The sequence below is a fragment of the Panthera uncia genome (assembly GCF_023721935.1).
Source record: "Panthera uncia isolate 11264 chromosome A1 unlocalized genomic scaffold, Puncia_PCG_1.0 HiC_scaffold_16, whole genome shotgun sequence".
Classification (NCBI taxonomy): Eukaryota; Metazoa; Chordata; class Mammalia; order Carnivora; family Felidae; genus Panthera; species Panthera uncia.
In genome coordinates this window covers 363,285-378,421 of record NW_026057576.1, presented here as the reverse complement: position 1 = coordinate 378,421, position 15,137 = coordinate 363,285, and the positions used below count along the sequence as shown (strand labels likewise).

At 35.1% G+C, this 15,137-nt stretch overlaps 1 protein-coding gene across 2 annotated transcripts in view; it reads right to left on the bottom strand.

The window, feature by feature from the left end:
* RNF17 (ring finger protein 17) overlaps window positions 1–15,137 on the bottom strand; it is a 113,560-nt gene that overhangs the window by 69,282 nt on the left and 29,141 nt on the right. The window contains exons 8-14 of one of the 2 annotated variants that reach the window (XM_049646682.1): window positions 14,201–14,277; window positions 13,399–13,473; window positions 8,482–8,789; window positions 7,393–7,482; window positions 6,006–6,164; window positions 2,915–3,101; window positions 1,874–2,042 (exon numbers count right to left, since the gene is read on the bottom strand). In XM_049646682.1, coding sequence (XP_049502639.1) covers window positions 1,874–2,042; window positions 2,915–3,101; window positions 6,006–6,164; window positions 7,393–7,482; window positions 8,482–8,789; window positions 13,399–13,473; window positions 14,201–14,277 — 1,065 coding nt within the window. The remainder of the gene's footprint in view (window positions 1–1,873; window positions 2,043–2,914; window positions 3,102–6,005; window positions 6,165–7,392; window positions 7,483–8,481; window positions 8,790–13,398; window positions 13,474–14,200; window positions 14,278–15,137) is intronic. The other variant, XM_049646683.1, reaches the window with a different exon arrangement.

Here is a 15,137-nt window from a genome sequence, read left to right as displayed (position 1 = left end):
TGTGTGTGTGTGTGTGTGTGTGTGTGTGTGTGTGTGTGTGTGTGTGTATGAGCTCTATGCCCAATATGGGGCTTGAACTCACGACCCCAAGATCAAGAGTCACATGTTCTGAGCCAGCCAGGTGCCCCTAGACCTTTGATTTTATGAACAGTCTCAAGGTGTCCATAAGCTATTGTACTTTAGAATTTAGTTTCACCTCTGAATATTAATACGAAGATTATAAATATTCTAAAATAAAACAAGTATTGCATAGTTTTTTTTCTCTTAAATGACAAATTCAAAAGGTAATTTTGAAAGTATAATGGGAGCCATGTAATGCAATCAAGATATCTGTAATCATCAGTTAACTGAGTTTCCGTTAACTAGGAATATAGGAGGTACATGCTACTTAAACAGTAAGGATAAGTATTCACTCATTTAAAAAAATTTTAAGTTGATCTTTGAATCTTTAAGTCCCCCCCACCATACCTAAAGTAAATTTTAAGAGTTAAAACTATACATTTCTGGTGTTAAGTTCTTTATAGATTTTAAATATTAATCCCTTATCAGATACATTATTTGCAAATATCTTCTCCCATTCAACAGGCTGCCTTTTCGTTTTGTTCATGGCTTCCTTTATTGTGCAAAAGTTTTTTATTTTGGTGTAGTTCCAAATATGTTATTTTTGCTTTTGTTTCCTTTGCCTGAGGAGACATATCTAGAAAAATGGTACTCTGGCCAATGTCAAAGAAATTACTATGTTTTATTTACGACTTTTATGGCTTCAGGTCTCATATTTAGGAATTTAATTCATTTTGTGTTTCTTTTTGTGCATGGTATGAGAAAATGGTCCAGTTTCCCAGCACCATTTATTGAAGAGACGGTCTTTTCCCCATTGTATATCCTTGCCTCATTGGTCATAGATTAATTGATCTTATAAGCATGGGCTTATTTCTGGGTTCTCTATTCTGTTCCATTATTATTTTGATTAGTATAGCTTTGTAGTATATTTTGAAATCTGGAATTGTGATACCTCCAGCAGAGCTGTTGAATCGCTCTGTTGTATACCTGAAACTAATGTAACTGTGTGTGCCAACTGTGCTCAAATTTTGAAAAAGCTACATGTTTCTTAAAAAATAAAACCTCTTTCTAAAGGTTATAAAATTAAAGCCAACTCAGAAAGTGCCAAAAATTACAAAAGACAAAATTTAAACCAATTTTACCATTTTGAGGAAAACACCGCGTGTGATATATTTCCTTTTACTTTTTATTTATTCATTCTTCCAAATATATGTTGAATGCCTACTATGTGCTAGGTAATCTGCTATGTGCTGGGAATACAATGATGGGCAAAGACACAGACTCCTGCTTTCATAGATTTCATAATAATGTAACAGTTTAACATATATTCTTACACACAATTCCTGTGTGAGTTGTTGAGTCTTGCTGGGGAATAGACAATGCAAGTAAATATGCAAGTACTTATGCTTAAATATTTATGAAATTTTTCCTAAATACTGCAAAGTAATATGCGATATGGGCTACAACTAAGGAAAAAAGTGCCACAAAAATAGTAAAGAAATGGAAACTCACACTACACTATATTTAAAAATTTTTCTCTCCACATCTGACTCAAATTTAGTGGTTTATTTGGATATTTCATCTATCATTCCATGCATATATGCTTATTCAACTCAATTTCCCACTAAGAATATTTCTAATTATGGAACCTGAAGTTCATTTCCTTTTTTACTGGCACTGATAGTTTATTATGCAAAATGTACTTACAAGACAATTGGTGCCTCGAACTTACACTTTGCAATCTGACTGGTAATACATAGCTAAAATTGGAATATTTAGCCCCCAAAGAAGAAATAATTTAAGTCTCACTTACCGAATTCTGTGGAACAATGTCTTTCAATGAGCATGGCAGTGCTAACGGCTGGATGTCTTTCAGCAGCTCTTCAATATACGGTTCAGACTTCCTAAGAACTAGGCATAAGTCATTTATTACTATATGCTGCTCAGCAGTGTGTTCTGATCTTGCGTGGATATCACCAACTCTAGAAGAATTCAAGTGGTATTTATTGAAAATAATACTTGAAACACAAATTTGCTTTCCTCCATAAAAGGTATGCATTTCTTTTTTTAAAAATATAATTTACTGTCAAAACAGGTATGCGTTTCTAAGGATAGTCTCCTTAAGCTGAATCTTCCAGAAAGTTATATTCTGATTCATACTTACTGCATAGCTTTAACCTAGTTTTTATAAGTACAGACATTGATTTTTCTCTATAGAATTAAATCTCAATTGACTTAATCTGAATTGTCTTTCATATTTCTATTTGGCTTAAATTTAAAGGAGATAATGATGTCCTCAAACAGAAATCTATTTATTTATAAAGCTATGACCATTAGATAGTGACCATTTTATAGTTAATAGTGGTCCTTACTATAGAAACATTTTCAGTTTTATTTTTATTATCATTTTTGTTTTATTTTCCTAGAAGACTGAGAGAAATATTTTTGAATACCTACGGTTAGACACTATGCCACTTCAATATGCACTGATAAAATTATAGAAGTCTGATTTAAAATTTTACTGAGTCATCCTGCAGCTAATTGTAATACTTTATTTAAAGGAAATACTTGTGTGCATCATTCCCTGTTTTGAAGCAACACAGAAAAGTACTTAAGTTTGGGTTACACCAAAAATCTCCTTTTACTGGCTCCTCACCTAGTAATATTGATAAATGATAATACTTCACTAATTTAGTAATTAGTAAAACAAATTATAGAGCCAAATTATATGCCTTAGAAGTGAAGAATGATAAATTACTCCTCTCTATCCCCATTTTCAATTTCCTTTATTCTTTAGTATCCCACCCCCATGATCAACAGGCCAGAAACATGTAACAACTATAAAACATCATACCCCGTAACAATTAGGACTTCAGAATTTCCAAAATCTACCATGAATATTTGTATTAGTGCAACTTCACGGACTGAGAATTTGGTTGGACTACAAAATTTTCTATTTTCACTTTCTATTGGAATTAATTCAGTGATAGTTCCTCGACACCACATTCCATTTTCAATACTGTTGACAAATATTCTTGCACCTAAATAATGAGGAAGACAAATCATTATCAGTATTTATGGAGAAAAATACCTAATAAGCTCTAACTTACGAACACATATATCAGTTTCATCACGAAGAAATCTTAATTGATTTATTTACTGAGGACATATACATGTCAGGTGCTATGAAAAAAATAAAGGTAGTATACTGTGACAGTTTCTGTTATATAGCTAAATAGGGAGCTAAAAACAAGGTTAGCAGTCTCTTATTGAAGACCTATGTTTTATGAACTATACCAAAGATGAATGAGACCATCCTGCCATCAAGAAGCTCAAGAAAGAAAAAAAGATGGGCAAATGACTGTACTTACAACAATAAAAATTTTCTATCCATGCGTGTGCACACATAGATGTACAGATATATAAATGCTGAAATCTGTAAAATACTTTGGGAGCATAAAGGAAGAAACAATTACCTTCTCTTGATAAAGAGGAATGAAAGTAAAGAAACAATGAAAGGTAGTATGTGACATGCCAAAATTAAATACACACTGGGAGTTCAGAGAAGGGTAAGATGAACCAAGGACATAGCAGCAGAGGAAGACCTTAGGGAGAGATCAGATGAATTACAAATTAATAACCAGGAAAAAAGGTCAAGAAAGAAGGAGGCCTGAATCTGAATGCTCACTATGATCTCAGTGATGTTCTCAGTACATTACGTTTGGATTTACTTACTCCACACGACAACCCTACGGAGATGGTGGCAAAGAGGTAGGAGGAGAATCCAGGTAGTCTTAGAGTCCATCCTCTTAACAACTAAGTTACCTATCGGAGATAAACTGGTAGATCTGACCACTGATTATATACAGAGGGATCCTGTATAATCCCCTTTGGACATGCTAATAAAAATAGGATAGTTGAGAGGCACATTAGGGCAACCTTTTAATTTTAGTTCTAACCAAAATGTTTATTTGGCCTAAAGATTATCATCAACCTTTCTCTTATGTCGATGTACCACGTAACCAATTATTTTGGCTTAAAGATTATCATCAACGTTTCTCTTATGTCGATATACTACATAACCAATTATTCTTAGTTTTAAACTATACACTATTAAACCATTCTTTTAAGTTTATTTATTCATTTACTTTCAGAGAGAGAAAGATAAGGCACATGCATGAGAGGGAGAGAGGGAGAGAGGGAGAGAGGGAGAGAGGGAGAGAGGGAGAGAGGGAGAGAGGGAGAGAGGGAGAGAGGGAGAGAGAGAGAAAATCCCTGCACTAGTGCAGAGCCTGATGTGGGGCTCGAACTCCCGAACCATGAGATCATGACCTGAGCCGAAATCAGGAGTTAGACACTTAACTGACTGAGCCATCCAGGAGCCCCAAACCATTCTTTTTTGATAGGTAAGTTAAAAGACTAATGGGGCGCCTGGATGGTGCAGTCGGTTAAGCGTCCGACTTCAGCCAGGTCACGATCTCGCGGTCCGTGAGTTCGAGCCCCGCGTCAGGCTCTGGGCTGATGGCTCGGAGCCTGGAGCCTGTTTCCGATTCTGTGTCTCCCTCTCTCTCTGCCCCTCCCCCGTTCATGCTCTGTCTCTCTCTGTCCCAAAAATAAATAAAAAAATGTTGGGAAAAAAAAAAAAAAAAAGACTATCGAAGACATTTGTTGTCCTTTGCAGTGAAGAGCATATGTAGGAAAAAGGAACAAAAGGATATCCTCCTGAAGTATCATTTCACATTTCTTCCCTTATCACTCATTACTCAAAATATAGGTACTTAAGTCATGCAAATTTATTTGCCTTGAAATAATAATTGTCCTTAATTGAAAACAATGAATGAGTTTTTGCTTTTTTAGAAAATTTTCTGAATCTAAGCTGAACTCTTTCGGACATGTATTAAATTTTAGAGAATTACTTGTAGCCATAAAAGTTAAGTTTAATACAACATTTCTTTCTTCTTAGATACTTAACAGTTAAAAGTTATCTAAAGTTAAAAATTACTATTAATTTTTGTCAGAAGTATACGATAATCCTAATTTTTGAATATTCTGAGAAGCTACACAGATAAGCTGAGAGTTAGTCACACTTTTAAAGTACTATATAACTAAACAGGTAATACTTTTTGGTATTATACATAGGCATTGATTGCTATTAATAGATGGTTTTCTCACTCTGTTAGTAAATCAAACAAATAATAGCTTCGTCTTATTATAATCAAATTTAGTCAATGTATTATAAGGAAAACATCTGCAATAAGACCCTAAATTATGGCAAATTACACAAACCCTCAGTGTGGGTACCCTCAAAATATACTACCCTCTGTGGGTCCTAGGAAACAGGTACCGGTGTTCTCCTGCATCTCATTTAAGTGCTTAATGACATCCTCAATATTCACATGTGGACAGCAAGGGACTAATAGCCACAGTACAAGGAATCGTGTTAGAGGCCAATTTTCCCTGGAGACAGGGAAGCAAACTACATAACCTGCGACGGGCTTTGTAATTTAAAAAAATAACTCCTTTCACTCTGTAATTGAGGTTTTATATATACTTCACTCAGCAGTCAATATTTAGCTAACTTACCTAAATAAAATTATATCACTACAAAACTTTTAAGTTTATTTTGAGAGAGAGCCAAAGAGAGCACAAATAGCAGAGGGGCAGAAAGAGAGGGAGAGAGAAACCCAAGCAGGCTCTGCACTGTCAACGCAGAGCCTGACACAGGGCTCGATCACACAGACTGTGAGATCCTGACCTGAGCTGAAATCAAGAGTCAGACACTCAACTGACTAAGCCATCCAGGCACCCCTCTTATAAAACTTTCATGCTTCTGGAACAAATCCGTATTATAAAAGGTCTATAAGGGTTAGCCTATAAGGGTTGGCCAAATAGTATATAATATTTACATAAACTTGATATTTTAGCTTGGAGTAATATTTTATTACCTAGCTCCAAAAGGTCTGAAGGATCAAGGTGTAAACTCTTATTGCAAAACTGATCGACCTTCTTTTCCAGTACTGTTGCATCTTTAATTTGTGAATACTTCCGGACATAAAAGTGGCAAGGATGTATTACATGGCTTACAAAAACTAGCTCTGGAGAACCTAGATAAGAATATTTAACCCATATTAACAAATCATAAGTTAGGAATGAATTCACAAAAACTGAATGCAATATCCTCTAAAAGAATATTAAGTGTCTTGTGGCATTGAAAACTCTAGAATACTTAAGCCCCACAAAAAGAAGTCCAAACCCAAAATAGTAACTAGACTGATAAAGTTCCCACTATCAACATTAAATCCTTTAGCATAACCTGAACTGCAACTATTTTATTTTACATGCCAGGTATGTTAAGTGGAATTGTAGTTCACGTGGTGGTTAGATGCTGAAGTCAAGATATGCTATAACTCTATCATATTACAACAAAACATCAGTTTATTTATGGATATTTTGGAACTCAGAACTCCATTGATATTAAATAGACTTCTTGCATATCCCAAAAAATCCTGTTTATACTATATCCAAAGAACTAATAATTAGCTCATAGATACTCTGAATCACAAATCTTACCTGGCTAGAAAGGGGTGAAAAAACATCTGGGCAAAACCAAATACTAAGCACCATTTAGGGGAAGAGATATATGTTTTGGTGGAAGCTGGGGGTGGTAGTGAGGGTAGAATAAAAGAAAAAAATATTCTGTATACAGCAGTAATGAAGCCAAGTGTAGCTACTGAAAAGATGTTCAGAATATAATGTTACAAAAAAAAAAAAAAAAGGAATTAAAAGAACAGAACAGTGTGCACGGTGTGCTATGTTTTTGTATAAAAACAAGTTAGAAAAACAATATATTTGTATTTGTATATGCATAAAGAAACTGTGGAAGGGAAAGAAGGACCGAATGAAATGGGAACAGTTAGGTAAAAATTTCACAGTATTTTAATATATAATTTTTGAACAATGTAGATGTTTCATTTAGTAAAAATGTTTAAAACTCAAAAACTAGGAGGATTGGAATTGGAGACAGTCAAGTATAGACAGATGATAAAAACTGAACAAATGGATCACTTTAACTATCCAATACAGATCACAAAGAATAATATCCATATTGAATATGGGGTAAAGAGATAAATATGTGTAACTGGGGAGACAGTTGACAGAAGTGTTACAAATTTCAGAAACATTTTTGCCAATAACAGCCAAAACCTTTAATATTCAAAAGGAAGAAGTTTTAGTTGATAGTAATATTCATTTTACTCACTGCCTTCATACTATGTAAGAGTTACTTTACGTACAGCAAACTCCACAACATCAAGTTCAGAGTTGTTAAAGTACCTGCTTTTAATCCAAAAGCGGAAGATGATTTTTTCTGAAAAGGCTTTTTTGGATCTCTAGGTGTTTCCACAAGATAATCTGTCAAGCGTGCTTCATCAAAATGGGAAATAAAGGCAATTGTACTAGTTTTATTAAGTTGACAATGGTATACTACTGTTTAAAAAGCTGTACTTGAATTGGCAAAATACTGGAATGGTAAGACTCCTTGTTATCAGTAGGTAAAGTCATAATAGATTTCTTAAATCACTGAGATTTCAGTGATAATAATACAATGGAAACAACTGAAAACATGCTCCTCCTTTTTTTTTTTTTCATTCAAAATGTCATTCTGCAGAATCAACCAATGAAACAGACTGAGAAGTGATGGATAACAGATCTCTTAACTCACTGAGATTTCAGTGATAAAAATACAATGGAAACAACTGAAAACATGTTTCCCCCCAACCCCCCCACCCCCCGCTTTTTCATTCAAAATGTCATTCTGTAGAATCAACCAATGAAACAGACTGGGAAGTGGTGGGTGGAAGAGAACTAAAATGGAACTTGAAAATGGTCCTTAAGAAGACCAGTAATATAACTACACAGTAGTAGTAGTTAATGGGGAGAATACAACAGTGTAAATCTAATCAAAGTATTATGATACATTGAAATGTTACAAAATAGATGCTATTATATTCATGACAGATTTTATTTCAGATTATGTAACAGGTTATATCTTTAAAAACTTTTTTATAACATTATATCTCAGAACAAAGATTTAGGAGAAGCTATTCTTTAAGGACAAAGACATGAGATCGTTTCTACAAGTATCTTCATTTTTTATATAAGGTTTATGTGTAGAACACCAAAAAGTCAAATACTTCAATTAAACCAAACATTAAATTAACATCTTAGAGTTTAGATTATTGCATTAAAAATAAAAATTATCCTAACTCTGGAAAATGTGAAAACAGGGACAAGGAATCAATGGATGTTAACTCATAATGAAGGAGGTATAAGATAACAGCACTATGTTTCTATTAAGTATAGGGACTAATTTTGTTTCTAATTACAGACACATTGTTTCCTTGCTTTTGTATTTTCACTCACTTTCCAGGTTTTCTTCAATAATTTCTTCAATTATCACATCAGGGCTAGATCCCATCTGAGGCAGAATAGTAATGGTTTTAGGGGATGGTGTTGCAACAACCTCTTTCTGTGGCTGGAAATCTTCTGCTTCTAAATGCACATCATTGGTTTCCCATTGCAAAGAACATGGTGGGGCTTCATTAGTTAGGAAAGACACATCAATCTTTTTCTTTTCTTGTGATGGGTATGTATCATGACAAGAAAATTCCTTTTTATGATTATATTGCTTTTGAATATTCTGTTCCATTTCATTTTCTTGGGGATTACGTCTGTTTAAAAAATAGACAAGTATTAAGAACACTTGTGATGAGCACTGAGTGTTGTAAGTATGTGATAGATCACTAAATTCTGTACCAGAAACCAGTATTACATTGCATGTTAACTAACTGGAATAAATAAAAGTTTGGAGGAAAAAAATACATAGGCATATGGCTACTTTAAATTGTTTCATAAATTTTTTATATCTACATTCAAGTCATTTCCTATTCACATGACAGTTAATAAGGTGACACATATAGGAGTGTCTGGGTGGCTCAGTCAGTTGAGCATCCAACTCCTGGTTTGGCTCAGGTCATTATCTTGTGGTTCATGAGTTTGAGCCCCACATCAGGCTCTGTGCTGGCTGTGTGGAGCCTACTTGGGATTCTTTCTCTCTCCCTCCCCTGCTCATGCTCTCTCTCTCAAAATAAATAAACTTAAAAAAATACCATGACACATATAAAAAGGTAAAGCTGTATAGGTGCCTCAGAAGTATCTTTTACATAGCCTTACTGATGTATAATTTGCATAACATGAAACTCAATCATCTTTACTAAATTTACAGTTGCGCAACCATCACCATAATCTAATTTTAGAACATTTTAATCTAATTTTAGAACCCAGAAGGAACTTTTGCCCATTCCCAGCCCTAAGCAAACCTAAGGTTTTTTTTTTTTAATATGAAATTTATTGTCAAATTCGGTTCCATACAACACCCAGTGCTCATCCCAACAGGTGCCCTCCTCAATGCCCAGCACCCACCCTCAATTCCCTCCCACCCCCCATCAACCCTCAGCTTATTCTCAGTTTTTAAAAGAAACCTAGGGGTTTTAAAAGGTCAACAAGAGGTATAATCAATGAGAAGCTGAAGGAAAAAGTTGATACAGTCATGTCATAATCTTTTAGTCCTAAAAAACAGTGAATATAGGCTTAAAAAAATCATTTTGATTTGGCTTAGCTGTTTGATTTTAAATTATGGTTATTTCTTCTAATTCCCTAGCTTAAAAATAAAGTATAGGAAACAGTGAAGGGTACAATCCTGAACAGATCATTAGAAATCTCCACCTAGCCTAAAAACCACCTTTAGTCTGAACCCTTAGGGAGGTATTATTTGGTAGCCACTAACCCACAGCTAATCGTTTATATGGTTGACTCCATGTTTTTCTATCTTCTTCACATATCCACATAGGTTTCGGCTATCAAATCTACAAGTATAGAAATTCTATCAAAGAAATGAGATGGAGTCTCAAAAAGCTTGTCTTTTAGTTAACCCATTACGAATTTAGCTTCATCACAGATCATCACTGAGAAAACATTTTAGGGCTGGAAGCAGATTGTGTTCTACATGGAAGACTACCTGACTGTGAAGACGGGCAAGGAGATCTTTGGCACCATTGGCATGTGGCCCAATGCCAAGAATAATCGCGACCTGGACTTCACCATCAATCTGGACTTCAAGGGCCAGCTGTGCGAGCTGTCCGGCTCCACTGACTACCGGATGCGCTGGGGCGGCATCCGGCTTCTGCCACCCTGGCCGGGCTGGCCATGCACGGGCCCAGGGGCTGCGGCATTCTTAGGCAGTTTGGGGGCTCCCTCTTCCTTTCCTTCCCTCTCTCAGAAGGGGGTTTTAGGGTTCTGGGCTGGGAGGAGGGGGCACATCGTGACTGTGTTTTTCGTAACTTATGTTTTGATATGGTTGCATTTATGCCAATAAATCCTCAGCTGGGATGGGTAAATAAACAAATAAATAAATGGCATTTTAGGGGTGCCTGGGTGGCTCAGTCGGTTAAGCGCTGGACTCTGGTTTCAGCTCAGGTCATGATCTCATGGTTCATGAGTTTGAGCCCTGCGTTGGGCTCTGGGCTGACAGCACAAAAGCTGCCTGAGATTCTCTCTCTCCCTCTCTCTCTGCCCCTCCTCTGCTCTGTCTCTCAAAATAAATAAACTTAAAAGTAATTTTTTTAAATAAAAAAATAAAAAGCATTTTAGAAACAAGAACTAACAAGGCCAATTAGATTCAGCAATGACACATTATCTGTTTCTTCCAACAAAAGGTATGCTTTGAATACACGTTGAATTCAAAAGATATGTATATCTGAGGATATGTATATGTACACAACTTTGCAAACCACACATTCCTTTTTATAACAACTCTCATTTGACCTGGGATATTTAACACTGTTCACCAAGTCCAGTCTCAAACTCCTCCTTTGACTTCTAGAGCACCACTTGCTCCCATTGGTTCTTCAACCTCTGCCTACTCCTTCTCAATCTTGTTTTGTTTTGTTTTTGCAGGTTGCCCTTTTTCAGTTTTAAAATTTAATATTTTTCCAAGGTACTGTCCTTGACTTATGTCAGTACCTACTCTTACTGGGCAAACCCATTGTTTAATTACCACCTGTAATAAGTAGAAGCAGATTACAGTGTACTTTCTCTTAAAACAAGGAAAAAATTTAAGACTACTCTGAATTAAATTTAAAATCAAAACAAGATATATGCAGACTCTTAAAGAGACAGAATAGCTTTTGATACTAAAAATGTTCAACAGTGACAATATTCAAGTTATGGAAATATCTAGAAGAATGTATTCATTGCAAAGACTGATGATTATCCATGGAAGCACAAAAGTAAGGTCACAGACAAATATGGTACAGGGCTCCACACCTGGGGAAAGATGCCCTGAGCCCAAGGACTGGCACTCTAGACCTCTGGCAGGGTCTTTCCTCTGAGGTAAGAAATGTGCTATCTAAGCCTAATGCTACTAAGCTACTTGATTAATCTTTTCCCCTTTATTTCAAACAAGACTGCAAACAAAGAAATTTTTGATAATTTCGCTTCTTATGCCTGTCTGGACTAGAAAAGGATCCCAACACAAGTATCCTAGCCCCTGTGGCAATTGTATTTGTCCATTAAGTTAATAAACTAGCATTCTGGCTGAACTGGCATTCAGTTTTGTGAATTTGGCTTACAGGAGTTTACCTGGCTTAAAGCAGATCTGCTCATGTCTGTTCCTGACCTTTTAACACTGTGGGCTAAACTCTAGAAGGTAATGAATGTGATGCTTCCTGAGGGATGATTTCCCCTGGACACATAACACTTAAAATTGAATGAACTTATTTTCTTTCGGTGGGTTTCTAAACCATCTGTATTCTGACTAATCCTAAACCTAGAATCAAGTTCAAGACCTCTTCTTAAGTTTTAGCACATGTAGCTAACTGCTCTCTGGACATTTTCCCCCACACATCTCATCAACAACAGTAACTCAATATGTCTACTATCCCCAACTCCCAAATTTTCTTCTTGTAGTCCCAATCTTGGTGAATACCAATCCATCAACTTAATCACCAAAGCCAGGCCTGTAAAGGATGCTTCTCTTTCCCTCATTTATCACACTCAAACAATAAGTTTTATCAATTTTCCCTACTTAGCATTTGTCATATCTATTGCTCTCTAGTGATACTACCTATGTTTGGTTTCTCATCATTTGCTGAGACTGTTGATACAATAGCCCCACTGATCCTTCAGCCTCTAGCCTCATACTCCTTTCCAAATAATCCTCTAAATAGCCACCAAAGTTATCTTTTTAAAACTCAAACTAATTATTTTATTTTCATGTTGAAATCATCTTTTAGTGGTTTTCAACTGTCTATAGCTGTGCTGTCCAATAGAACTTTCCATGATAATGCAAGTGTGGGACTGTCCAACATGGTAGCTACTAACCACAAGTGGCTACTACTGAGCACCTGAAATGTGCTAGTACAATTAAGGAATCCAATTTTTCAATTTTTTTTTAAGTAATCTCTACGATCAACGTGAGGCTCAAACTCATGACCCCAAGATCAAGAGTCACATGCTCTACCGACTGAGCCAGCCAGGCACCCCTCCAATTTTTTCTTTTAACTTTGTTTTAATTAATTTGTGCTTAAATTTAAATGGGCACATGTGGTTAATGGATACCATATTGGATAACATGGATGTAGAAAAAAAAAGTCCAAACTGCTGCACAGCATACAAAGTCTTCAGGATTTAGCTTATATGTATCGTCTACCAAGTGAAATTATATATGCAGTTCCCTGAATGTAGTATGTTATCTCACTGACCATACCTTTCTTTCTGTTATGATGCATCCCTCCTTTTTGATTGCCTTTCCAATTGTTAGTCATTTTTCATAGATAAAATTTTCCTTTTCCCAAATCGATTGTTACCACCAAAAATGGACCATTCCTTTCCTTTGCATCTCCATTAAATTCTGTATATATTACTATCATAGCAATTATTCACTTTATTGTTTACATATGTCATCCTCTACTTATTGTAACTTCTCTGACATATATAATGTTTAGCATGTTAGTGCTTAGAACAAAATCAGTGTTCAATCCTGTCTGAACAAATGAATCTCAAAGATAACTTTCACATATATATCATTTAATACTGATTCCAGGTCGTTTCATTCTTAAATATCTCACACAGAATTTAATGGATAGAAACCGTTGCCCTTTATATTATTTTACAGCTTTTGAATCATACGTACAACACATCAATTTTCCTGTCTCTTAGGTAATTTTTCTGTCTCTTAGACTCTATCAGATATTAATGGCATATTGCCATTCTTATACTTACTTTGTTAAGCTCTCAAATTCAATCTTTCCCATATTGTTGAACATACAGATGATCTCACTACAATTCATATTCAACCTGAAATAAAACACTAGCATGTAAGTAAATGTTCTAATCCAAGTTTATTACTTTCTCTAAAAGTCAGCTGAACTGAACTATTACTTTCTATAAAAGTAAACTATTACTTCCTATACTTTTACTATTACTTTCTATAAAAGTCAGTTGCTGACATTAAACTCTAAAAGACAGAACATTTTTAAATGCTCTAATACAAATTTGTTACTTTCTTTAAAAGTCAGTTGCTGACATTAAAAACCCTAAAAGACAACAATTTTTTTCTTTTTCCTTTTTTTATATTTAATTTTTAAAATTTACATCTAAGTTAGTTAGCATATAGTGCAACAATGATTTCAGGAGTAGATTCCTTAATGTCCCTTACCCATTTAGCCCATCTCCCCTCCCACAAGCCCTCCAGTAACCCTCTGTTTGTTCTCCATATTTAAGAGTCTGTTTTGTTCCCCTCCCTGTTTTTATATTATTTTTGCTTCCTTTCCCTTGTGTTCATCTGTTCTGTGTCTTAAAGTCCTCATATGAGTATTATGCTAAGCGAAATTAGTCAGAGAAAGACAAATATCATATAACAATTTTTTTCTAATGTATAAGTTACTATTACATTATATGGTTGTTAATTTGGGAAACATTTGTGACCCAAATTTCAATTTATAATTGCTTGCTATTTAATAAATCTAGGCTCTAATACATTTTATACTTAATTGTTATGTTCTCCTGAGTTATAACTTCTTACCTGGGAGAATTCCTTAGTTTTAGAGTGCTAACTTTTAACAATTCACTCTCAAATGTTAATTTCAAAGTACGGATAATCTAGAATCAGAAGAGAAGTGTTACTCAGATGTGAAATTTTTAAAAAATAATTATCGTTAAAACAAATTAAGATTTTAGAATTAAAACTATATCCTTTAATAAGTGTTTTACTAATTAATGTGTTCAAGGTTTGATTTTAGGCATCCAATGAGAGCAAATCAAGTGTTTATGAATTTTTTCCCTAACGAAATTTAAAATCTTTTAGATATAAATAACAGATAACAACAAAAGACAGTAGTTAACAAATAGAATATAGTTATGTAATCACAGAAAATTCTGATCAGATTCACTCTGCACCTGCACTGCTATCCTCAAATGTCTTTTTTGCCTCATCTTCTTAATGAATCTAACTAGGGAGAAGACCAAATCTTATCACTTTTTTACACCTCCTAATGCCTCATGTGTAATACAACTGGAGAGAGGCCTGACCAAGCAAGATGGTGGCAAACTCTTCACCCTTCACTTATAGACTTTGAAGGCAGATAAACCAATGGCTTCTATTTTATACCTCAGTTCTTCCCAAACACATGCTTATCTGTGGGAAATGAGGCCATGAGGATTCAAAGACAATAGAGTAGGATCTATATCCAAAGAGAGCAAGGTAGAACTCAGAAAAAAAGATCAATGGTTAACCCTGTCTTGTCAAACAATCTCATCAGAAACATGTTTTTATTTTTGCCCAACTATGCTCCCTAGGCACCTGGATAGATGACAGGACATACTGGACGCACCCTGTCTCTTGACCTGCATATTTGGAGAGGCAGGAAGAAGGGGGAAAAACCCTGAATGAGATCTTTAAGTTAAATTTTATCTTAGAGAGAAAGAAAGCAAGCAGAGCATGAGTGAGGGAGAAGGGGAGA